At 51.8% G+C, this 19,260-nt stretch overlaps 1 protein-coding gene across 2 annotated transcripts in view; it reads left to right on the top strand.

Annotated features, from left to right (window-relative positions):
* Positions 1 to 15,562, top strand: part of HECTD4 (HECT domain E3 ubiquitin protein ligase 4) — a 192,735-nt gene extending 177,173 nt beyond the window's left edge. For both annotated transcript variants that reach the window (XM_060250370.1, XM_060250369.1), the window contains exons 65-76: positions 2,363 to 2,469; positions 3,823 to 3,946; positions 4,929 to 5,119; positions 5,256 to 5,402; positions 5,743 to 5,862; positions 6,057 to 6,212; positions 7,037 to 7,140; positions 7,322 to 7,543; positions 12,351 to 12,517; positions 13,604 to 13,799; positions 14,123 to 14,345; positions 15,380 to 15,562. In XM_060250370.1, coding sequence (XP_060106353.1) covers positions 2,363 to 2,469; positions 3,823 to 3,946; positions 4,929 to 5,119; positions 5,256 to 5,402; positions 5,743 to 5,862; positions 6,057 to 6,212; positions 7,037 to 7,140; positions 7,322 to 7,543; positions 12,351 to 12,517; positions 13,604 to 13,799; positions 14,123 to 14,345; positions 15,380 to 15,516 — 1,894 coding nt within the window. In that variant the 3' untranslated portion in view covers positions 15,517 to 15,562. The remainder of the gene's footprint in view (positions 1 to 2,362; positions 2,470 to 3,822; positions 3,947 to 4,928; positions 5,120 to 5,255; positions 5,403 to 5,742; positions 5,863 to 6,056; positions 6,213 to 7,036; positions 7,141 to 7,321; positions 7,544 to 12,350; positions 12,518 to 13,603; positions 13,800 to 14,122; positions 14,346 to 15,379) is intronic.
* Positions 15,563 to 19,260: the final 3,698 nt, after the last annotated feature.

The following is a 19,260-nucleotide window of genomic DNA, read 5'->3' as shown; positions in this document are numbered from 1 at the left end:
TGCCAGTATTTAAAACAGAAAAAACATTTATTTAAAAGAGAAAAAGATAGGGAAAGAAAAACAAAACAAAAACAGTTGCATTTAAAAAAGTAGCACAGCACAGCACAGCACAGCAAACAGCATGACAAAGGAAAGGTGTTTATAAACGCTTTCTACTGTCCCTGGTCTAACCTTGTCCTGTCTTGAGAATTACTTACTTTGTCTGCCTGCCTGGGGCCTCCCAGGCAGGAGCCTCCATGCTCACCACATGCTCGCTCGAGCCCCAGTTCAAATCTGCCTTTCTCTTCCTGCTAACACACATGCCAAGAACAAAGCACTTCCTGCCTCTCTAGGAGATTTTCCCCCTAGCGTTGTTGGTTTGGCTCTGGAAGGGAGGGGGGGAGTGAGGGGAAGGCTACAAAGCCTGCTGAGGGATTTACTGACCCCTGCCAAATGAAGCACCACCACTGACTAAAATGGCGTTTCTCCACAAAGGCAAGTGACTTTCGGAGGTGGTTTGCCATTGCCTGCCTCTGCATCGTGCCCTGGTGTTCTTGGAAGTGGCCCATCCGAATCCTAGCCAGCACCAGTTCCACTTAGCTTCTGAGATCGGATGGAATCGGGCTAGCCTGGGCTATCCCGGCTTCCTTCTGCTTAACCATACAGAAGGATAAGAAATCACATATTAAACCAGGCATTGTCTACATCCATGAGAAATAGAAACTGTAAAAGAAAATGTGTGTTTGCTCAGTCACTGAACAAGAGATCATGACTTGGCGTCTGCTAGTACCTTCCCCAGATGCTGCTAAAGAGAGAGATAGGTATATACCAGGGGTGGCCAATGGTAGCTCTCCAGAAGTTTTTTGCCTACAACTCCCATCAGCCCCAGCCAGCATGGGGAGAGCTACCGCTGGCCACCCCTGGTATAGACAGTATAACCTCCCGGTTCTCAAATGGCGTGTAAGTCTTAATGGGAAGATGTCGTCAACAGCCACATTTCTTTTGTTGTCAGGACAATGGGTAGGCAAGCTTTAATCCTCACTTCCAGATGGGAACTGTGTTGTGTTGTGGTTTTATTGTATGTGCCTGGTTTTATCTGGATGTAATCCGCCCTGTAGAGAGCCCCGTGGCACAGAGTGGTCAAGCCGCAGTACTGCAGTCGGAGCCCTCTGTTCACGACCTGAGTTCGATCCCAGCGGAAGCTGGGTTCAGGTAGCCAGCTCCAGGTTGACTCAGCCTTCCATCCTTCTGAGGTCGGTAAAATGAGTCCCCAGCTTGCTGGGGGGAAAGTGTAGATGACTGGGAAAGGCAATGGCAAACCACCCCGTAAAAAGGTCTGCCATGAAAATGTTGTGAAAGCAGCATCACCCCACAGTCAGAAACGACTGGTGCTTGCACAGGGGACCTTTCCTTTCCCTTCCCTTGCCTGCCCTTAAATAACCAGGAGCCCTTGCATGGCTTTTTCATGGAGCTGTTGAAGTAGGAGCCCCGTGGCGCAGAGTGGTAAAACTGCAGTACTGCAGTCCGAGCTCTCTGCTCATGACCTGAGTTCGATCCTGGCAGAAGCTGGATTCAGGTAGCTGGCTCCAGGTTGACTCAGCCTCCCGTCCTTCCGAGGTCAGTAAAATGAGTCCCCAGCTTGCTGGGGAGGAAGTGTAGATGACCGGGGAAGGCAGTGGCAAACCACCCTGTAAAAAGGTCTGCCGTGAAAACGTTGTGAAAGCAGCGTCACCCCAGAGTCGGAAACGACTGGTGCTTGCACAGGGGACCTTTCCTTTCCCTTGCCTGCCCTTAAATAACCAGGAGCCCTTGCATGGCTTTTTCATGGAGCTGTTGAAGTAGGAGCCCCGTGGCGCAGAGTGGTAAAGCTGCAGTACTGCAGTCCGAGCTATCTGCTCATGACCTGAGTTCGAACCTGGCAGAAGCTGGATTCAGGTAGCCGGCTCCAGGTTGACTCAGCCTCCCATCCTTCCGAGGTCAGTAAAATGAGTCCCCAGCTTGCTGGGGAGGAAGTGTAGATGACTGGGGAAGGCAATGGCAAACCACCCCGTAAAAAGGTCTGCCGTGAAAACGTTGTGAAAGCAGCGTCACCCCAGAGTCAGAAACGACTGGTGCTTGCACAGGGAATCCGCCCTGAGCCTGTCTGGGAAAGGGTGGAATATAAATTTACCAAAATAAATAAATAAAATAAAAATGGGATCAACTACAGAAGCCATTGTTAAATCGCAGTACCACAGTTTTCTGTCCTAGATGTTAAGTTTTGTGTACCTCCAGGCTGCCTGGAGAAGAGTTCCACTAAGTGTTACATGTGCAGTTATTCCACAGTGGCTCTCGAAAGCAGTTGAAAGTGTGCATTCTGACAGAGCAATTTCCTCTCTCTCAGCAGGACAGCCTTGAGTGAGAAGAAGCCAACCGTGAAACCCAAGTCCCCTGAGAAGAGCAAACCTGATGAAAAGGACCCAGACAAATCACCCACAAAGAAGCAGGAGGGTGAGAAATGCTTCTGCCCTTTTCCCAGGAGAGCCATGGCAGCACATAGCAGAGTAGCAGCACCTAAATCTGAAAGCATTTTTCCTCCCAGATTGGACTGCATGCCGGTTGCGCTTGTTGCTCCCGTGAATTAAACACGCCTGGCCTGATCCAGTTGGCTATCATGGCTGGCTGGAGAGTGGTGCAGCAGAGTCCGGCGCCCTTGTGGGTGATGGTCTTTTAATGTACTTTTCGTAGGATGCAAAGTGGTGAGACTTGTAGGGTGTTTAATAAGCATTTCCTCTATTCCTTCATCCAAATCATTTACGAAGATGTTGAACAAAATAGGTCCCAGGATAGACCCTTGAGGCACTCCTCTTGTCACTCCTCTCCCAGAGGATGAGGAACCATTCACAAGCACTCTTTGAGTGCAGTCTGTCAGCCAGTTACAGATCCATCTAACAGTAACAGGATCCAAACCACGTTTTACCAACTTGTCAACAAGAATAACATGTGGAACCTTATCAGAGGCTTTACTGAAATCAAGATAAACTATGTCTGCAGCATTCCCCTGATCCAGCAAGGTAGTAACTTTTTCAAAAAGGAGATCAGGTTAGTCTGACGTAACTTGTTAATGAGAAACCCATGCAGGCTCTTAGTAATCACAGCCATCTTTTAAAAATGTTCAAGCTCCCTGGTAGCTTTTCTTGGCATCCTTTTGACTTCTTCCCTTTAGGCAAGTATTAAATGGTCTGCTGCCTGTAATTGCTGGCTGCATTCATTTTATTCTGTGCGCTTTGGCTGTTCTTACTTTAACTGCTTTGGAATGTATTAATTTTATTTATTTATTTGTTTGTTTTTCATATTTGTACCCCGCTCTCCCTGCCGAAGCAGGCTCACTTACACCCTGCCTTTACTTCACTTACACCCCGCCTTTCTCCCCCACGGGGACCCAAAGTGGCTTCCATTGTTTTCCTCTCCTCTGTTTTACCTTTACAACAACCTTGTGAGGTAGATTAGGCTGTGTGTGTGACTGGCCCAAGGTCACCCAGCCAGCTTCCATAGCTCGAGTGGGGATTCAAACCTGGTTCTCCCAGATCCCAGTCTGACACTCTAAGCATCACACACACACTAGCTCTCAGAGTGCACACCTGTTTATTCCCATGGATTTTAAAGAATCAGGTGAACCACCACTGTGACCTAAAATTGAAAGGAGGAGGGATGGAACTTTGTTTAAAGGATAAATAATAAAAATCTAGGCTGCAATTTGAAAAATGAGAAGGCAGGGGGCCTCGCACACACGATGGGGGGGTGGTTAATCCAAACGCATGGCTGGTTTTTTAAGCTGCTTCTCTCTCTCGATACCCCTTTTAGTTCCGGAGGAGAAATATTTGACACTGGACGGATTTCACAGGTTTGTCATTGATCGGGCAAAACAGGACATCCGAAGTGTATGGCGAGCCATTTTGTCGTGTGGCTACGACCTTCATTTTGAAAGGTGAGGGGGAGCTTCCTTGCAAGAGAGGAGAGGGGTGTGTGCGGATGATGCTTGGCCTGCAGATTTCGCAGACATGGTTGCTTTTGGCACCTTGTCTGTCCATACGGCGAGGCCAGTCCCGTCATCCCCAAACCAGGTGCTTTGCATTTCCTTTGGAACTGTAATCTCCCCAGCCCTGTAGCTAGGGGGGAGGGACTGTGGAGTGCCATGTAGGGTTGCCAAGGCCAATTCAAGAAATATCTGGGGACTTTGGGGGGCGGAGGTGGAGGCAGGAGACTTTGGGGGTGGAGCCAGGAGCAAGGGAGTGACAAGCATAATTGAACTCCAGAGGGCGTTCTGGCCATCACATCTAAAGGGACAGCACACCTTTTAAATGCCTTCCCTCCATTGGAAATAATGAAGGATAGGGGCACCTTCTTTGGGGGCTCCTAGAATTGGACCCCCTGATCCAATCTTGTTGAAACTTGGAGAATCTTTTGGGGGGAGGCACTGGATGCTAAGCTGAAAACTTGGTGCCTCTGCCTCATAAAACAGCCTCCCTAGAGCCCCAGATACCCATGGATCAATTCATTATACCCTATGGGAATCGATCTTCATAGGAAATAATGGAGTGCTCAGCAGACAGTTCCCTCCCCCCCTCCCGCTCTCTAATGACCCTGAAGCGAGAGGAGGGCCTCCGAATTGGGGGATCCCCTGCCCCCACCTGGGGATTGGCAACCCTAGTGCCATGGGGGAGGAGACAGGAGGAGAGTAGGAAGCTGGCGAGTCCAGGGCTGCATCCCTCTCCCTCTTGGGTGTTTTCAGTCACCTGGGAGGAGCTTGCAGGAGCACCGCCCACCCCTCATGCCTGGTTTAAAGGGGGGAGGAGAGAGAGGGAAAGGAGCGTGAGGGGGAAAGGGGGTGGGGGGCCTCCCGAAATTGTCAGGGGGCCAGACCCCGTGGCCTCTGGCGAACGACAAGGCTGAACCTCCCTGTGACCCAGGTGCGCCTGCATTGATGCCAGACACGCTCAGAAGGCTTCCCGCAAGTGGTCCCTGGAAATGGACGTTGCCCTCGTTCAGTACGTCAACCGCCTCTGTCGCCATCTGGCCATCACCCCTGCCCGACTGCACCCACACGAAGTGTACTTGGACCCTGCGGACACTGCTGACCCCCGCGTCTCCTGTCTGCTGAGTATGTGTGGGCTTGGGGCATATGCTGGGTCAGACCAGGGGCCCTTAGGCTGAAAGGGAGAGCTTGGAGGCCCAAGCAGACCTCGGTGCTCCTTCCCTTCCTTCTCAGCAGCTGGCTTCTCTTTCTCCCCCGCCAGACGTTCCTCTCGAAAGCCTGCGCCTGCGTTTTGCGCTGCTTCAGTCCCTCAACACCACTCTGGAGACCTTCTTCCTGCCGCTGGTGGAGCTGCGCCAGACCGAGATGTACGCAAACAGCATCGCCGCGCTGCTCCAAGTGGCCAAAGGTGTGTGCCTAGCTGAGCCACAAGGGAAGTGGGGCTCGTTTTGCAGGCAGACAAAATGGAGACGCTGACAAGACTGTTGCTTGGGGGAAAGAGGCTGGAAGGGCTGGGGAGCCGGCTGCTTTCCTCTCTTCCCCAAGCTGAGTAGCCACAGCCGTCAGGCAGCAGTGGAGGAGCACCGTGCGCATCGTTCCGAGAAAGGAACCTTTTCTGAGCACCAGGGGCTGACAGGGGAACGCCAAGGCCCTACCAGACGTCCGGATCACCTGGCACGTGGTGTCCCTGGATTGTGGCTGTTCTCTGAGGAAGAGCCACTTAGTCAGTTCCTTGGGTCTTCCTTTAGGGTTCATCTTTTACGACACCAAAGTGATGGTCATGAATCGGGTGCTCAATGCCACCGTTCAGAGGACAGCGGATCACGCAGCCCCGGAGATCACCCTGGATCCACTTGAAATAGTTGGAGGTATTCTTGGCCCCGGTTTGTCATTTCTGTTGGAAACGCTGGATTACCGGCTGGGGTAGGGAGGAAGCAGGCATGGGTTTTTTTTTTTGGTTTTTTTTTTGGGGGGGGGGCTGTTGAGAATTTCTACAGATGTAAACCCAGGCGTGTGTTTCTTTCTCTCTGCTCTGTTCCCCGACCCACGGGTGGCCCAACAGGAGAGATTCGTTCTTCCGAGAACTCCTACTTCTGCCAGGCTGCTCGGCAGCTGGCGTGCGTCCCCTCCTCCCAGCTGTGTGTGAAGTTGGCCAGCGGAGGCGACCCCACGTACGCCTTTAACATTCGCTTTACGGGCGAGGAGGTCCACGGCACCAGTAAGGGTCCTTGCTTTGCTCCCTGCGGTTTTGCAAGCAGCAGCCGTGCTGCGAGCCCCAAGTGTGTGAAACCTGGGGAAACGGGTGGGGAATGTTTAGCCTAGAATCCACCTCCCCCCGCCCAGGAAGTCCAGGTCAGCTGAGAGGACTCACAGCGCTGCACCCACCCACCAGCGCTCCCTCTAAGCTGCGTTAGCGTGAGTTAACTCGCTGTTTTTTGGCCTCCGGCTCATACGTTTTTGCCTTCGCTCAGGAAAAAGGGCCCCAGAGCGAGCTAATTGATGCAATAGCCAAATTGCTCGCTCACAACTTTCCTGCCAGTAGCTCAGAAGGTACATATGAACATATGAAGCTGCCTTATACTGAATCAGACCCTCGGTCCATCAAAGTCAGTATTGTCTTCTCAGACTGGCAGCGGCTCTCCAGGGTCTCAAGCTGAGGTTTTTCACACCTATTTGCCTGGACCCTTTTTTGGAGATGCCAGGGATTGAACCTGGGACCTTCTGCTTCCCAAGCAGATGCTCTACCACTGAGCCACCGTCCCTCCCCCATATATCGATGCCCACCCCAATATGTGGCTACTGTTAGTGGGTTTTGATTTCCAAAATCCTTTCCCGGTTTCTTCTCGATAACTTTGTGAGATGTCAGATTGGGAGGGCTGTGGGGGAAATGGCTGTTGGCTGTTTGGCAGTCCGCTCCTCGGTTGACAAAGCTCCCCTCCCCCAGGAGCTGAAAGATGGCTTGTGACGGAGGAGCGGGGGGGGGGGAGGGGGCCGTGGTTGGCTGGGGTGTCGCTCTGAAGAGTCCATCTTGGCTTCTCCCAGGTGGCTCCTTCCGTCACTTCCTGTGGCAGGTCTGCAAGGAGCTCCAGAGTTCATTGCTGTCCCTCCTCTTGCTCTGCCCCAGCTCGGCTGTTAATAAGAACAAGGTACGACGCTGCCCCAGCCTGTGAGAAGGGCAAAAACGTTGCCTCGCCCTTCCAGCGCAGTTGCCGGCCCCTGTGGTGTTGGGAGGGGGAGGGGGAGAGGAGAGGGTACCCTCTGCTTCGTTGCCCTCCTGGGCCGGTGGCATCACCTGCCTCGTGGTTCACGCTGTTCTCTGTCCCTCAGGGCAAGTACATTCTGACGCCCAGCCCCATCAGCTACGGGGAGGAGCAGCTTCTGCACTTCTTCGGGCAGCTCCTGGGTATCGCCATCCGGGCGGATGTCCCCCTGCCCCTGGATCTCCTGCCTTCCTTCTGGAAGACCTTGGTGGGAGAACCGCTGGATCCAGACCTCGACCTCCAGGAAGCAGACGTACTCACCTACAACTATGTCAAAAAATTTGAAAATGTAAGTCTCAGGTGACGCTCCCCTCTGCTCGATTCCCAGCAGCCATTGAAAAGTCCAGAGGCCCAGACCATCGAAAAGGGCCTTGGGACGGTTTGTTTATGTGTTAGATTTATACCCACCCCCCTCGCAACACAGGGCTCAGGGTGGCTCACAGCATTCTAAAAGCAGAGCCACGAGGCTCGTCCTTCAAACAATTAAAATCTTGACATTCTCCCGGTACCTGCAAAGATTCCAAAGAGAAAACATCTGGCAGACTTAAGAACTGCTGAAAATAAAAGGATGAAGGAACAATTCCATTTTGCGTGCCCTGCAGAACTTTGACAGGGCAGATGTTTTCTCTGATAAAGCATTCCATCAGGGAAAAGCTACGATGGGAAAAGCCCTCGCCCCGGGGGAAGCAAGATGGAATCCCCAAGGGCCAGGCACTGTCAAAAAATAACGCAAGCCAAGTGTGTGTTTCGGGGGGTGGGGTTTATATCAGGAGAGGCAGTCCTTCAGGTATGGACCCAGATCATTTAGACAGAGGTTTAAAGGTTTCGGGCAATAGCAGCTTAAGAACTTCCTGACCATTAGAGTGGTTCTTCAGTGGAACAGGCTTCCTCCTTGGGAGGTGGTGGGCTCTCAAGGGGAGGGATGGTAGCTCAGTGGTACAGCATCTGCTTGGTAAGCAGAAGGTCCCAGGTTCAATCCCCGGCATCTCCAACTAAAAAGGATCTAGGCAAGTAGGAGTGAAAAACCTCCGCTTGAGACCCTGGAGAGCCGCTGCCAGTCTGAGTAGACAATACTGATGGACCGAGGGTCTGATTCAGTATAAGGCAGCTTCATATGTTCTCCTTCCTTGGAGGTTTTTAAACAGAGGCTAGATGGCCCTCTGACAGCAATGAAGATCCTGTGAATTTGGGGGGAGGTATTTGTAAGTTTCCTGCCTTGTGCAGGGGGTTGGACTAGATGACTCTGGAGGTCCCTTCCAACTCTTAAGATTCTAGGTTTTTCAGCAGAAGCTAGATGGCCATCTGACAGCAATGAGGATCCTATGAATTTAGGGGGAGGTGTTTGTGAGTTTCCTGCCTTGTGCAGGGGGTTGGACTAGATGACCCTGGAGTCCTTTCCAACTCTAGGATTCTATGATTCTATGACTGTTAGAGCTGTTCCTCAGTGGAACAGGCTTCCTCCTCGGGAGGTGGTGGGCTCTAATTCCTTGGAGGTTTCTAAACAGAGGCTGGATGGCCATCTGACAGCAATGAGGATCCTGTGAATTTAGGGGGAGGTGTTTGTGAGTTTCCTGCATTGTGCAGGGGGTTGGACTAGACGACCCTGGCCATTAAAGAGCGGTCCCTCAGTGGAACAGGCTTCCTTGGGAGGTGGTGGGCTCTCCTTCCTTGGAGGTTTTTAAACAGAGGCTGGATGGCCATCTGACAGCAATGAGGATCCTGTGAATTTAGGGGGAGGTGTTTGTGAGTTTCCTGCCTTGTGCAGGGGGGTTGGACTAGATGACCCCGGAGGTCCCTTCCAACTCTATGATTCTCTGAGTCTATGACATTCGTCAGTCACTTCTTCAGACACAGAAGCTCCTCCCCTGCAGCCACAAATGTGGTTCGCCTTGAAGGTGCTCCCGGACTCTGACTCTTTTCTCCTGTTACTGACAGACTGACACCGCTCCCCATCTTGATCTCTCTTGGGTGGAGTTACTCAAGGGTTGGATGTCCCAGATCCTTCCCAGCCATGGAGGAGGTGTGCTTTCCCCACAGCTCAAGGAACCTTCCTCTGTCATAAGAGGCCCTCTTGCGATAAGGGAAAGCGCCACCATCAGCAGAAAGGATTTGCAGGATCCAGCCCAAGGGCCTTCCCCTCCCCTCTTGCTGGGGGATATCCTCAAGAAACCTGGTGGAGAATATGGAGATCAAGTGGCAGAGAGAGAGAGAGAGGGATGCTGCGTGGACTAGTGTGCCCAAGAGGGAGAAAAGACATGTTTACCACCCTTGCAGGGTCAATCCTAAAGTCCATCTACAAACAGCTGCCCCTTTAACTGGCCTTGGGCTGGTTGAACAGACCTGCAAGTTGAATCTGTCATCCCCAGAATGTTGAGCCCTAAAATGGCTGAGCATTGGCCTTTCCTCCGCTGCTGGATGGATGTGAGGCAGAAATGCCCAGCACATGGCGCCCTCAAAGGCTCACTGGAGTTTTCCCCAGGTGGTTTTCTCAGAAGGGAAGAATAAAGACAGCTTTTTGCAGTGACTCAGCACTGCTCCATTCGGGTTGCATTCCCAGAAAAACGTGGGTTTTTATGGCAGCCTCTTGCGGTCATCATTTAGGTAGTGCTACAGAGTATTTGTTCCTGATGCTGACTCAGCAGCCGTGGAGCAGATCCTAAGCAGTGTCTTTAAAAAAACAAACAGTCTGTCTGGTAGCAGAACCAGCTCCTTCTGAGCGCCATTGTAAATAAAAAAACCTCTAAGATTCAGAAGGTAATCTGTAAGATTTCCAGGTTCTTACAGACATGTTCTGAAACTTGTTGGTCTCCTGTGACTGTATTGTAAAGACTGGGTTCCAGTGATAAATAAGCCTCCAAACTGAAGAAAGACGGATGAAACGTCTTGATGTCTAGAACAGACGTCTTTGGAAGGGCTTCTTTTAGTTCCATGAGCTAAATGCTGGACTATTGCCACTCTGTGATTGGAAAGACTGCTTTTGAATTGTATTCGGTTTATGTTTTTTTGCTACATGCTTGGCGCAGAGTGTTAAAGCTGCAGTACTGCAGACCTAAACTCTGCTCACAGCCTGAGTTCGATCCCCAGCGGAAGCTGGGTTTTCAGGTAGCCGGCTTGAGGTTGACTCAACCTTCCATCCTTCCGAGTTCAGTCAAAGGAGTCCCCAGCTTGCTGGGGGGGGGGGAGTGGAGATGACAGGGGAAGGCAAGGGCAAACCACCCCGTAAAGAGTCTGCCGTGAAAATGTTGTGAAAGCAACGTCACCCCAGAGTCGGAAACAACTGGTGCTTGCACAGGGGACCTTTCCTTTCCTGCTATTTGAAGTTCTATGTGCAAGTTTTGTCAGGACACCACTGACCTCTACATCACACCGTCTCGTTGTTTAAAATCTATGGTGTCTCTTAGCGGTTTTTTTATTTACATAGCTGTCCACTAAGATCCTATCGTTTCACAATGCTCCTTCTGAGCACCAGGCAGGTCTGTCGGGCATATCAGGCCTCAACCAAGGGCAGCAAGAAGGCATCTGAGTGCCTTACTGGGAAAGCGCCCCCCCCCCCGCCTCCGCCGGAGTCCTGGGCAGGGGCCAAAGAAGCCTTCAAAAGGGGGGGGGGCTTAACATAAGAACATGAGAAGCCATGTTGGATCACGCCAATGGCCCATCCAGTCCAACACTCTGTGTCACATAAGAACATTAGAGAAGCCCTGTTGGATCAGGCCAATGGCCCATCCAGTCCAACACTCTGTGTCACATAAGAGAAGCCCTGTTGGATCAGGCCAATGGCCCATCCAGTCCAACACTCTGTGCCACATAAGAACATAAGAGAAGCCCTGTTGGATCAGGCCAATGGCCCATCCAGTCCAACACTCTGTGTCACATAAGAACCTAAGAGAAGCCATGTTGGATCAGGCCAATGGCCCATCCTGTCCAGCACTCTGTGTCACATAAGAACATAAGAGAAGCCATGTTGGATCAGGCCAATGGCCCATCCAGTCCAACACTCTGTGTCACAGTGGCCAATATATGTATGTACACACACACACATGTACATACATACACACACACACACATATGTATACACACTGTGGCTAATAGCCACTGATGGACCTCTGCTCCATATTCTTCTCCAATCCCCTCTTGAAGCTGGCTATGCTTGTAGCCGCCGCCACCTCCTGTGGCAGTGAATTCCACACGTTAATCACCCTTTGGGTGAAGAAGGACTTCCTTTTATCCGTTTTAATCCAACTGCTCAGCAATTTCATCGAATGCCCACGAGTTCTTGTATTGTGAGGAAGGGAGAAAAGGACTTCTTTCCCTACTTTCTCCATCCCGTGCAGAATCTTACCTCTTCCTTCTGGCTCCTGTGATCCAGCGCAGCCTTGTGGCCATGCCACTTGTTCTGGGCAGGGCTCCCGCTCCTTCGGCCAGTCGCTCTACCAGAAGGCAGCCCCTTACCCTCCCCCGCAGCAGGTAGATTCAAGCAGGTCACCCTGCTGGTCTGAAGCAACAGAGCGAAGTGTGAGTCCAGGCAGGCACCTTGAAGACCGGCCGAGTTTAATTCTGGGTATAAGTTTTTGTGCGCGTGCCTGTATCTGAAGAAGCGGGCAGGCCCACGAATGCTTCTACCCAGAATTAAACTTGGTCGGCCTTCGAGGTGCCCCTGGACCCAGACGTCGTTTCTTTCCCAGCAGTCTTCTCAACTCTTGCTGTACAGCTTTTTGATGTTCTCTGTGGAGCTGTGGACAATTCTGGCTGTCCCTGTTGCAACCCTGCCTTCCTCTATTGGTCCTCCCCTGCTGGTTGTGAGGCCTGTCTGCAGCCAGGACGAGGTCTCTCTGATGCCTGCAGTGCCCTGGAGAGTCTCCCCACTGCCCAGGACTGTGTGCCAGGCCATTGCCCTCCGTTCTTTCCGCTGGGCTGTTGGTGATCAGGCTTCTTCCTCTGGGTGTGCACAAGACAACTCCCTCCGGGGCAACGAATCGGGGAGTCCTGCTTGACCGGGCGGGGTCTAGTGGCAGCAGCTTTTGCCCTCGGCTTGCTTGCTTTATCGCCTGGAGAGTTCTGCCGGCCGTCCCTCATGACACTCCTCCCTGTTGCTCTAGCTCAACGACGAGGCAGAGCTGGAGGCCCTGTGTGCCGAAATCGCTTCCCAGCACCTGGCGATGGAGAGCCCCGACTGCCCCAACAAGCCCAGCTGCAAGTTCACCTACCTGACCATGACAGGAGAGGAGGTGGAGCTGTGCGCCCGAGGCAGGCACATTCCCGTCGTGTGAGTCACGCAGCCGGCAAAGCAACGAGCGGAGGGTGGCCGTCCCGGGAGCCTGGGTTGGGCAAAGGGGCCGGTAGAGGCCTGTGCCACGGAGGCAGCCGCGGCAGGCATGCCAAGACTGAGGTGTCCGCGTGCCTGTTTGAAAAAGGGCTGTGTGCAGTTCATACCTTGTGCATTTCTGTCATTTGGACTGGCACGTTTGGAGTATTTTGCATGGGAGTGGCAGAGGGGTGAGCAAGCCGTGGAGAATGACAGAGAGAGACCCACCCATGTGGCGCACTGCAGGTAGATCTGCTGCCCCCGGGGTGGGAGTCCCTTTGTTTTCCAGCAAGGACAGAGGAGCGGCTGCTTTCTGCCTTCCACTCCGTGTGCCCTCGGTCTTCAAGCCACAAAAGGGGGCCCCCTTTTTGTGTCCTTGTTGCTTTTGCTAGCCATCTTGAGTCTAAGGTGATAAAGCAGGATAGAAAGAAAGAAAGAGACAGTTAGTTGTACTTAGGAGTGAGTAACTACTTATGAATCACTCTCTTTACTCAAAAGTACCCCGAGTCATTGCATGTACACGTTTCTTATTCCAAGACAAATCTTAAGATGATAAACTTGCCGTTCGTTGGGTGACAGTTTGGCCAAGCCCCACAGTCAAAGCTCACTAACTTGGGCGAAAGGAGATCAGTTGACAGCAGGGCACCCAATTAAAGCCCAGAGAGGAAAGCTTTATGGCACCAAATTGAAATGCACAATGAGTTGAAACCAGGAAGAGACTAAAGGCACTTCAGATATGTTAGCTCATGCCATTTCAGTTCACTTCAGTGACTGTTTGCAAGTGGGTTTTGCTGTTTCACACAGCAAAATCCAGTTGCGGAGTGCATTGAAAATGGATTAAATGCATTTTTTTAGTGCGGGTGAAAGTGCCCTAAGAGTGAAAGTGGATGGGATGGAGCCAGCGGAAGTGTTTAGTGGGACGGGGGAATCAAAAATCAGCCTGCAGACTGTTCCGGGTGGCTGCAAAGGACGGCGTGGCGGCCGGGAGAGCCCTTTTGTGCCGTCTGCTCAGCTATTCAGAACTCAGGACATCTTCTCTCATCTCAGGTGGGAGAACAAGGATATCTATGCCACAGCAATCCGGAACCTGAGGATGCACGAGCTGCAGAATCCCGAGTGTGTGACAGCCGTGCGAGCCGGTCTGGGCTCCATCATCCCCCTGCAGCTCCTGACCATGTTGACGCCCCTGGAGATGGAGCTCCGGACCTGCGGGCTTCCCTACATCAACCTGGAGTTCCTCAAGGTTCGTGGTTTCATGGCTCTCTTCCCCAGACGCCAGATGTGATTCCGGACCGTTTGTCTCTGCAGACAGGATGTGGGTTCCATGGGCCCTGGGCCTGCTTGTGTGGGCTGGGTGAGGGAGGGAGCACAGAGAGCCACACTCCCTTCCTGCCCAGGAATAGTGCAACAGCCTTCCATGGAAATCAGAGACTGCCACCGGCCTTAAAGGTCTGGGGGCCGCAAACGGTGGCTGCAAAAGAGAACCTGTTTGGGGACATGACTGAGTTTTTCTCCTCTCTCACTCTCTCTCTCTCCTTCTCCCTCCGTCCCTTCCTTTGTGGACAGGCGCATACCATGTACCAAGTGGGACTGATGGAAACGGACCAGCATATTGAGTTCTTCTGGGGGGCCCTCGAGATGTTTACGCAGGAGGAACTTTGCAAGTTCATCAAGTTTGCTTGCAACCAGGAGCGGATTCCTTTTACCTGCCCGTGTAAGGATGGGGGGCCAGACACAGCCCATGTCCCCCCCTACCCCATGAAAATCGCACCTCCAGATGGCACTGCAGGTAATTGCCCAGAGGGCTCTGAAACCGCTTGGTTTGTGTATCGTGCAGGGAAGTGAAGACCATTTTAGATGTTACGTTTGGGGAAACTGAACTATCAAAAGATCCAGCATCAGGGGATTGGAGTCTCCCAACATTTGTATGCCTAGATTGAGTGACTTTTCTTCCCAGCAGGTTTGAGAACCAATGAGGCTGTGGCCCAGTTTGGCTTCTGATGGCTCCTTGTCTTTGGTGTCCCTAAATACGTCCAGCAGGAGGAGGCAACTTGCTTAAATGCCTCCATCCTACCTTCCTGGCCTCTGACTTTGCATGGTTTCAGGAGGACTTTAAAATTCTCAAGGGACAATAGCTCAGCTGCCTCCGCCTTGCACAATAAGAACATAAGAGAAGCCCTGTTGGATCAGGCCAATGGCCCGTCCAGTCCAACACTCTGTGTCACATAAGAACATAAGAGAGGCCATGTTGGATCAGGCCAATGGCCCATCCAGTCCAACACTCTGTGTCACATAAGAACATAAGAGAAGCCATGTTGGATCAGGCCAATGGCCCATCCAGTCCAACACTCTGTGTCACATAAGAGAAGCCATGTTGGATCAGGCCAGTGGCCCATCCAGTCCAACACTCTGTGTCACATAAGAACATCAGAGAAGCCATGTTGGATCAGGCCAGTGGCCCATCCAGCCATCGCTCTCACAGAGCTGTCCTCGAAAGGGTAGCTTCTGTCAGAGCTCTCTCAGCTGCACCTACCTCACAGGGTGTCTGTTGTGGAGGGAGGAAGGCAAAGGAGATTGTCAGCCACTCTGAGATTCAGAGCGGAGGGTAGGATATAAATCCAAAGTCGTCATCGTTGCCTTATTATTATTATTATTGCATTGTAATATATAATGAAAAAATTATACAACTCATGGCCCGGTTGCTTACAGGCCAAGGAGCGGTACCGGTCCATGGACCAGGGGTTGGGGACCCTTGACCTAGAAGGACCAAGGCCCCGCCCTGCCCAGTCAAGTCACAAAATCCTTCTCTGCTATTCTTTCCAGGTTCTCCAGACTCCCGCTACATCCGGGTCGAGACCTGCATGTTCATGATCAAACTGCCTCAATACTCGTCCCTCGATATAATGTTGGAAAAACTCCGGTACGCCATCCACTACCGCGAGGACCCTCTCAGCGGCTGAGCTGCCCTGTGCCGAGGCAACAGGCACCTTTGGAGAAGCCCTTTCCGCCCCCTCCCCCCCCCCCCCCCGCTGAAACGCGCAAGGCTCTACGGAAAGCCTCCCCCGGCACCAACGGCGAGAGCCAAACACTGACCCCACTGCCTCCGGGTTTCGCCGCCACAGTGGCTGGTTGCCGGAGAACTTCCATTTTGTAGTCATAGGTGGACGGGTTGTCTTTACTGCCTTGTTTGTGAAACACTCGTAGGATAGTTTAGCGCACCGACTGATGGTCAAACCTTGAAATCCATACATTTCTTTTGTAATTTCAAGCACCGATTGCGGAACAAGAGCTGACTGTCCAGACCTTTCGAGGCAAGGCTACATATTATTGTCTCTTGCCCATGTTTCTGAGCTCAAACAGGAGGCTGCTGCAGCGACAGGTACCAGCTGCTTCCTGCGAGGGCCTCAGAGCCTCTGAGGGGTTGAGAGGGTGGGAGGAGTCATCGACTCTGGTAGAATGGAAATGTGTGTTTCCAGAGGGTCTAAATTTTAATGGCGCATTGAAAGTATTGGTTGCCAGGATACTGCAAGAATGGGACTTTTGTTCAGAGACAAAAGGAAAGAGGCATATCTCCATTACTCCCAAACCAGCGGAGAGCACCGCTAATCTTTGGCACTCAGAAATGATGGCTTTGAGATTATGTTGTGTCTGGAAAGAGGGAAGGAAAAGTGGGGCGGGGGGGGGGGGGGGGCAGCCACGCTGAATTCCAAGAGGCTGTTTTCCTCTTCCCTGGAAAAATGACAGGGGCGATCCATCTAGCTTGGCTATTGTGGTCAAGTTTATTTGAGAGCCCACTGGGTAAATTGCATTTGTGCCCGATCCAAGATGCAGCTGTCCGGCATCCATATTCTCTTTTCTTTTATTTCTCTTGTCCCTCTTAAACTGCTGTGAGGGCTCTCGCAGAGCTTTGGGATGCAGCCTTTCGATGTTAAAAGGTATTGCTGGATCAAAACTGGCTGGCTGGCTGGGTGCTCGCCATCAGCAAAGGACTGAGCTCCCAGTTTTATTCTAGCCTGCTCTGACCTATAATGTCAAACTGGTGGGAGACAGAAAAGCAAGTCCAAATAGTTTTGCTTCTCTGCAGCGGCCGCAGCAAAGCTGCTATCCTGACGGAACACGACTGTGAATACTGAGAGAGGACGGGGCGGTGTGGTCTATGGGCAGTGGGGTTTTTGAAGTACTTCCCTGTTGGCGCATGACAAATCCAGCTTGCTGCCCACCAGAGAAGGAAGCAAAAAACCCTGTATCGAGGCCTCCTTTTTGACGCTGGAGATCTACCCATTTCCTGGCCCAAGTGGGCACAAATGTATTCAGACTAAAGATGAATGCCGTTACGATAAGTTTACAAAGACCCAAGAGAAGAGCCCGCCACGGCAGACATGGAAGGGACGTGCTTTGTCCCACCTACCCTCTGCTGGGCAAACGGGGTACCCAGCTGGGTGCCAACGAAGCCTGCTTTCGGCAGGGCGCTCTCTGCCCTTTTGTCTTGAATTGCCACGTCTTCTGGAGGGGACTTCTCGTTCTGTCAGATACCTCACAGGCCTTCCTGTTGCCACATTGGCAGAGAAGTTGCCCCCCCCTTCCTCCCTCCCCCCCCCTCCCCGCAGAGGGTTTCCCCCCGCCTTGGCCCTGAAGAGAGTGTCCTGTTGAGTGGCTTGATGTGTATATTTATTAGTAATTTATGGTTGCATTAACAAAAGAGAAACTTGTTCTTCCTGGTGTTTTAACTCCACCCTGCGTAACGGAGCTTCTTTCTCGGGGACCTTGTGCATCCAAATAATCCGACGCCCTCCTTCATCCACGTTGAGGATTCCTCCGGAAGAGCAGACAGAGCCAGCGGAAGGATGTGGCTGAGAACGGGTGAGGAGTCACGGGTTGGGGGCCTGGAATCCCCAAAGCTCTCCCTCGGTCCCTGTTCGCTGACGGGGCTGTCAAGAAGAGGGGACCCCCTCTTGGATCACAACTGCTGTTTCCTTTCACTTGAATATACTCATTCCGAATGTACGGCTGTCCTAAGAACAGCAGCAACTGTGGATGTCGAGGCACTGGGGAGGGGGGGGGGAGGGAAGCATCCCTCTCGACCTGTTTTAAGTGCTCTTGGGCAGGTGGCAGACATCCGGGCTAAAGGGAATCCTTCCGGTGATGGGTTGTGCGTCTGTCTGTCTCTGTCCGTCTTCTGCGGCTCCCAATTCCTGGCCCAGAAGCAAGCGAAACGCCGTTAACCCACACCGAAAACTACTTGAGAGGACAGGCGGGAAGGATGCCTGCTCTCCTGCTCTTTTGGGGATAGGTTCATGCACTAATTTTTATTTGTATTTACTTAAAACAGCAAAGGTGTAAATATTTTGTATAAAAGGGGGGGAAAAGTGAGCTTTTGCTCTTGCGCAGGAGCGACCCTCCTTCCTCTGCTGCTCAAGGGCAAAGGCCAGCTGTGCAGACACACACCTTTTGTGTTGTTAATTTATTCTCTCCATCCTCCCCGTTCTGCCACCAAAGTGTTCCCGTTGAACTGTCGCCCCTTCGAGTGTACCCGACCTCTGACCCGGCTTCCCTCGTGACCCCCTCATAGCACTTTGCTCTTCAAAATAACACTGCAGGATTGGTTGCTACTGGTTTTTAAGATCTTTCTCTGGCTTTTCTTGTATTTAATAAATGCTTACTTTTGGTGGAAGTGTCTTAAAGCATTCAATAACTGCAGTAAAGGGAAGGTCATGTTTAAATGGTGAGCTGAAGGAATGGAACCCCAGCCAAACTTTAGATGATCTGCTTTTTGGAAGTCTTCAAACGTATGTGGGGGGGGGGGGGAGTATCACAACCACCCACCTCAGGCCCTAGCACAGGGGTGGCCAAATTGTGACTCTTGAAGCCCTCAGTGCCCTGTCTACCAGCTTGGAGAAGACATTTTTCTCTTTAAATCATTTCTCCAAGCCAAGCTGTTTAGCCTGGAGAAGAGGTGGCTGAGAGGTGATATGATCACCATCTTCAAGTACTTGAAAGGTCTGTCTTATAGAAGATGGGGTGGAATTGTTTTCTGTGGCCCCGGAAGGTAGGACCAGAACCAATGGGTTGAAATTAAATCAAAAGAGTTTCCAGCTCAACATTAGGAAGAACTTCCTGACGATTAGAGCGATTCCTCAGTGGAACAGGCTTCCTCCTCAGGAGGTGGTGGGCTCTCCTTCCTTGGAGGTTTCCAAACAATAATGATAAAGGTAGGGAGCAGTCACTTTGTGAATTCCAGTTGGACTATTTCCAAGTTTGGACTTATATTTATTCTTGGGGTTTCTGTCACTTTAAGAGGTCTTCGCACCGCTGACCTTTATCATTATTGTATTGTTTAATTTGTGTTGTACACGACTCTTGTTAGATATATTTTTGCAAACTGAAAGACCGTGGCGGCTTTGATCAGTCTACTAATTACACCAAGTGAACATATGAAGCTGCTTTCTACTGAATCAGACCCTCCTGGGTCCATCAAAGTCAGTATTGTCTACTCAGACTGGCAGTGGCTCTCCAGGGTCTCATGCTGAGGTTTTTCACACCTCTACCTTTCACACCTCTACCCTTTTTTGGAGATGCCGGGGATTAAACCTGGGACCTCCTGCTTACCAAGCAGATGCTCTACCACTGAGCCACAGCCCCATTCATGGCTCTCCAGGGTCTCAAGCTGAGGTTTTTCACGCCTACTTGCCTGGACCCTTTTTAGT

The sequence above is a fragment of the Heteronotia binoei genome, chromosome 11 (genome assembly GCF_032191835.1).
Source record: "Heteronotia binoei isolate CCM8104 ecotype False Entrance Well chromosome 11, APGP_CSIRO_Hbin_v1, whole genome shotgun sequence".
NCBI classification, from domain to species: Eukaryota; Metazoa; Chordata; class Lepidosauria; order Squamata; family Gekkonidae; genus Heteronotia; species Heteronotia binoei.
Note: the sequence above shows the minus strand (reverse complement) of the source record. Positions and strands in the feature narration are given on the sequence as shown.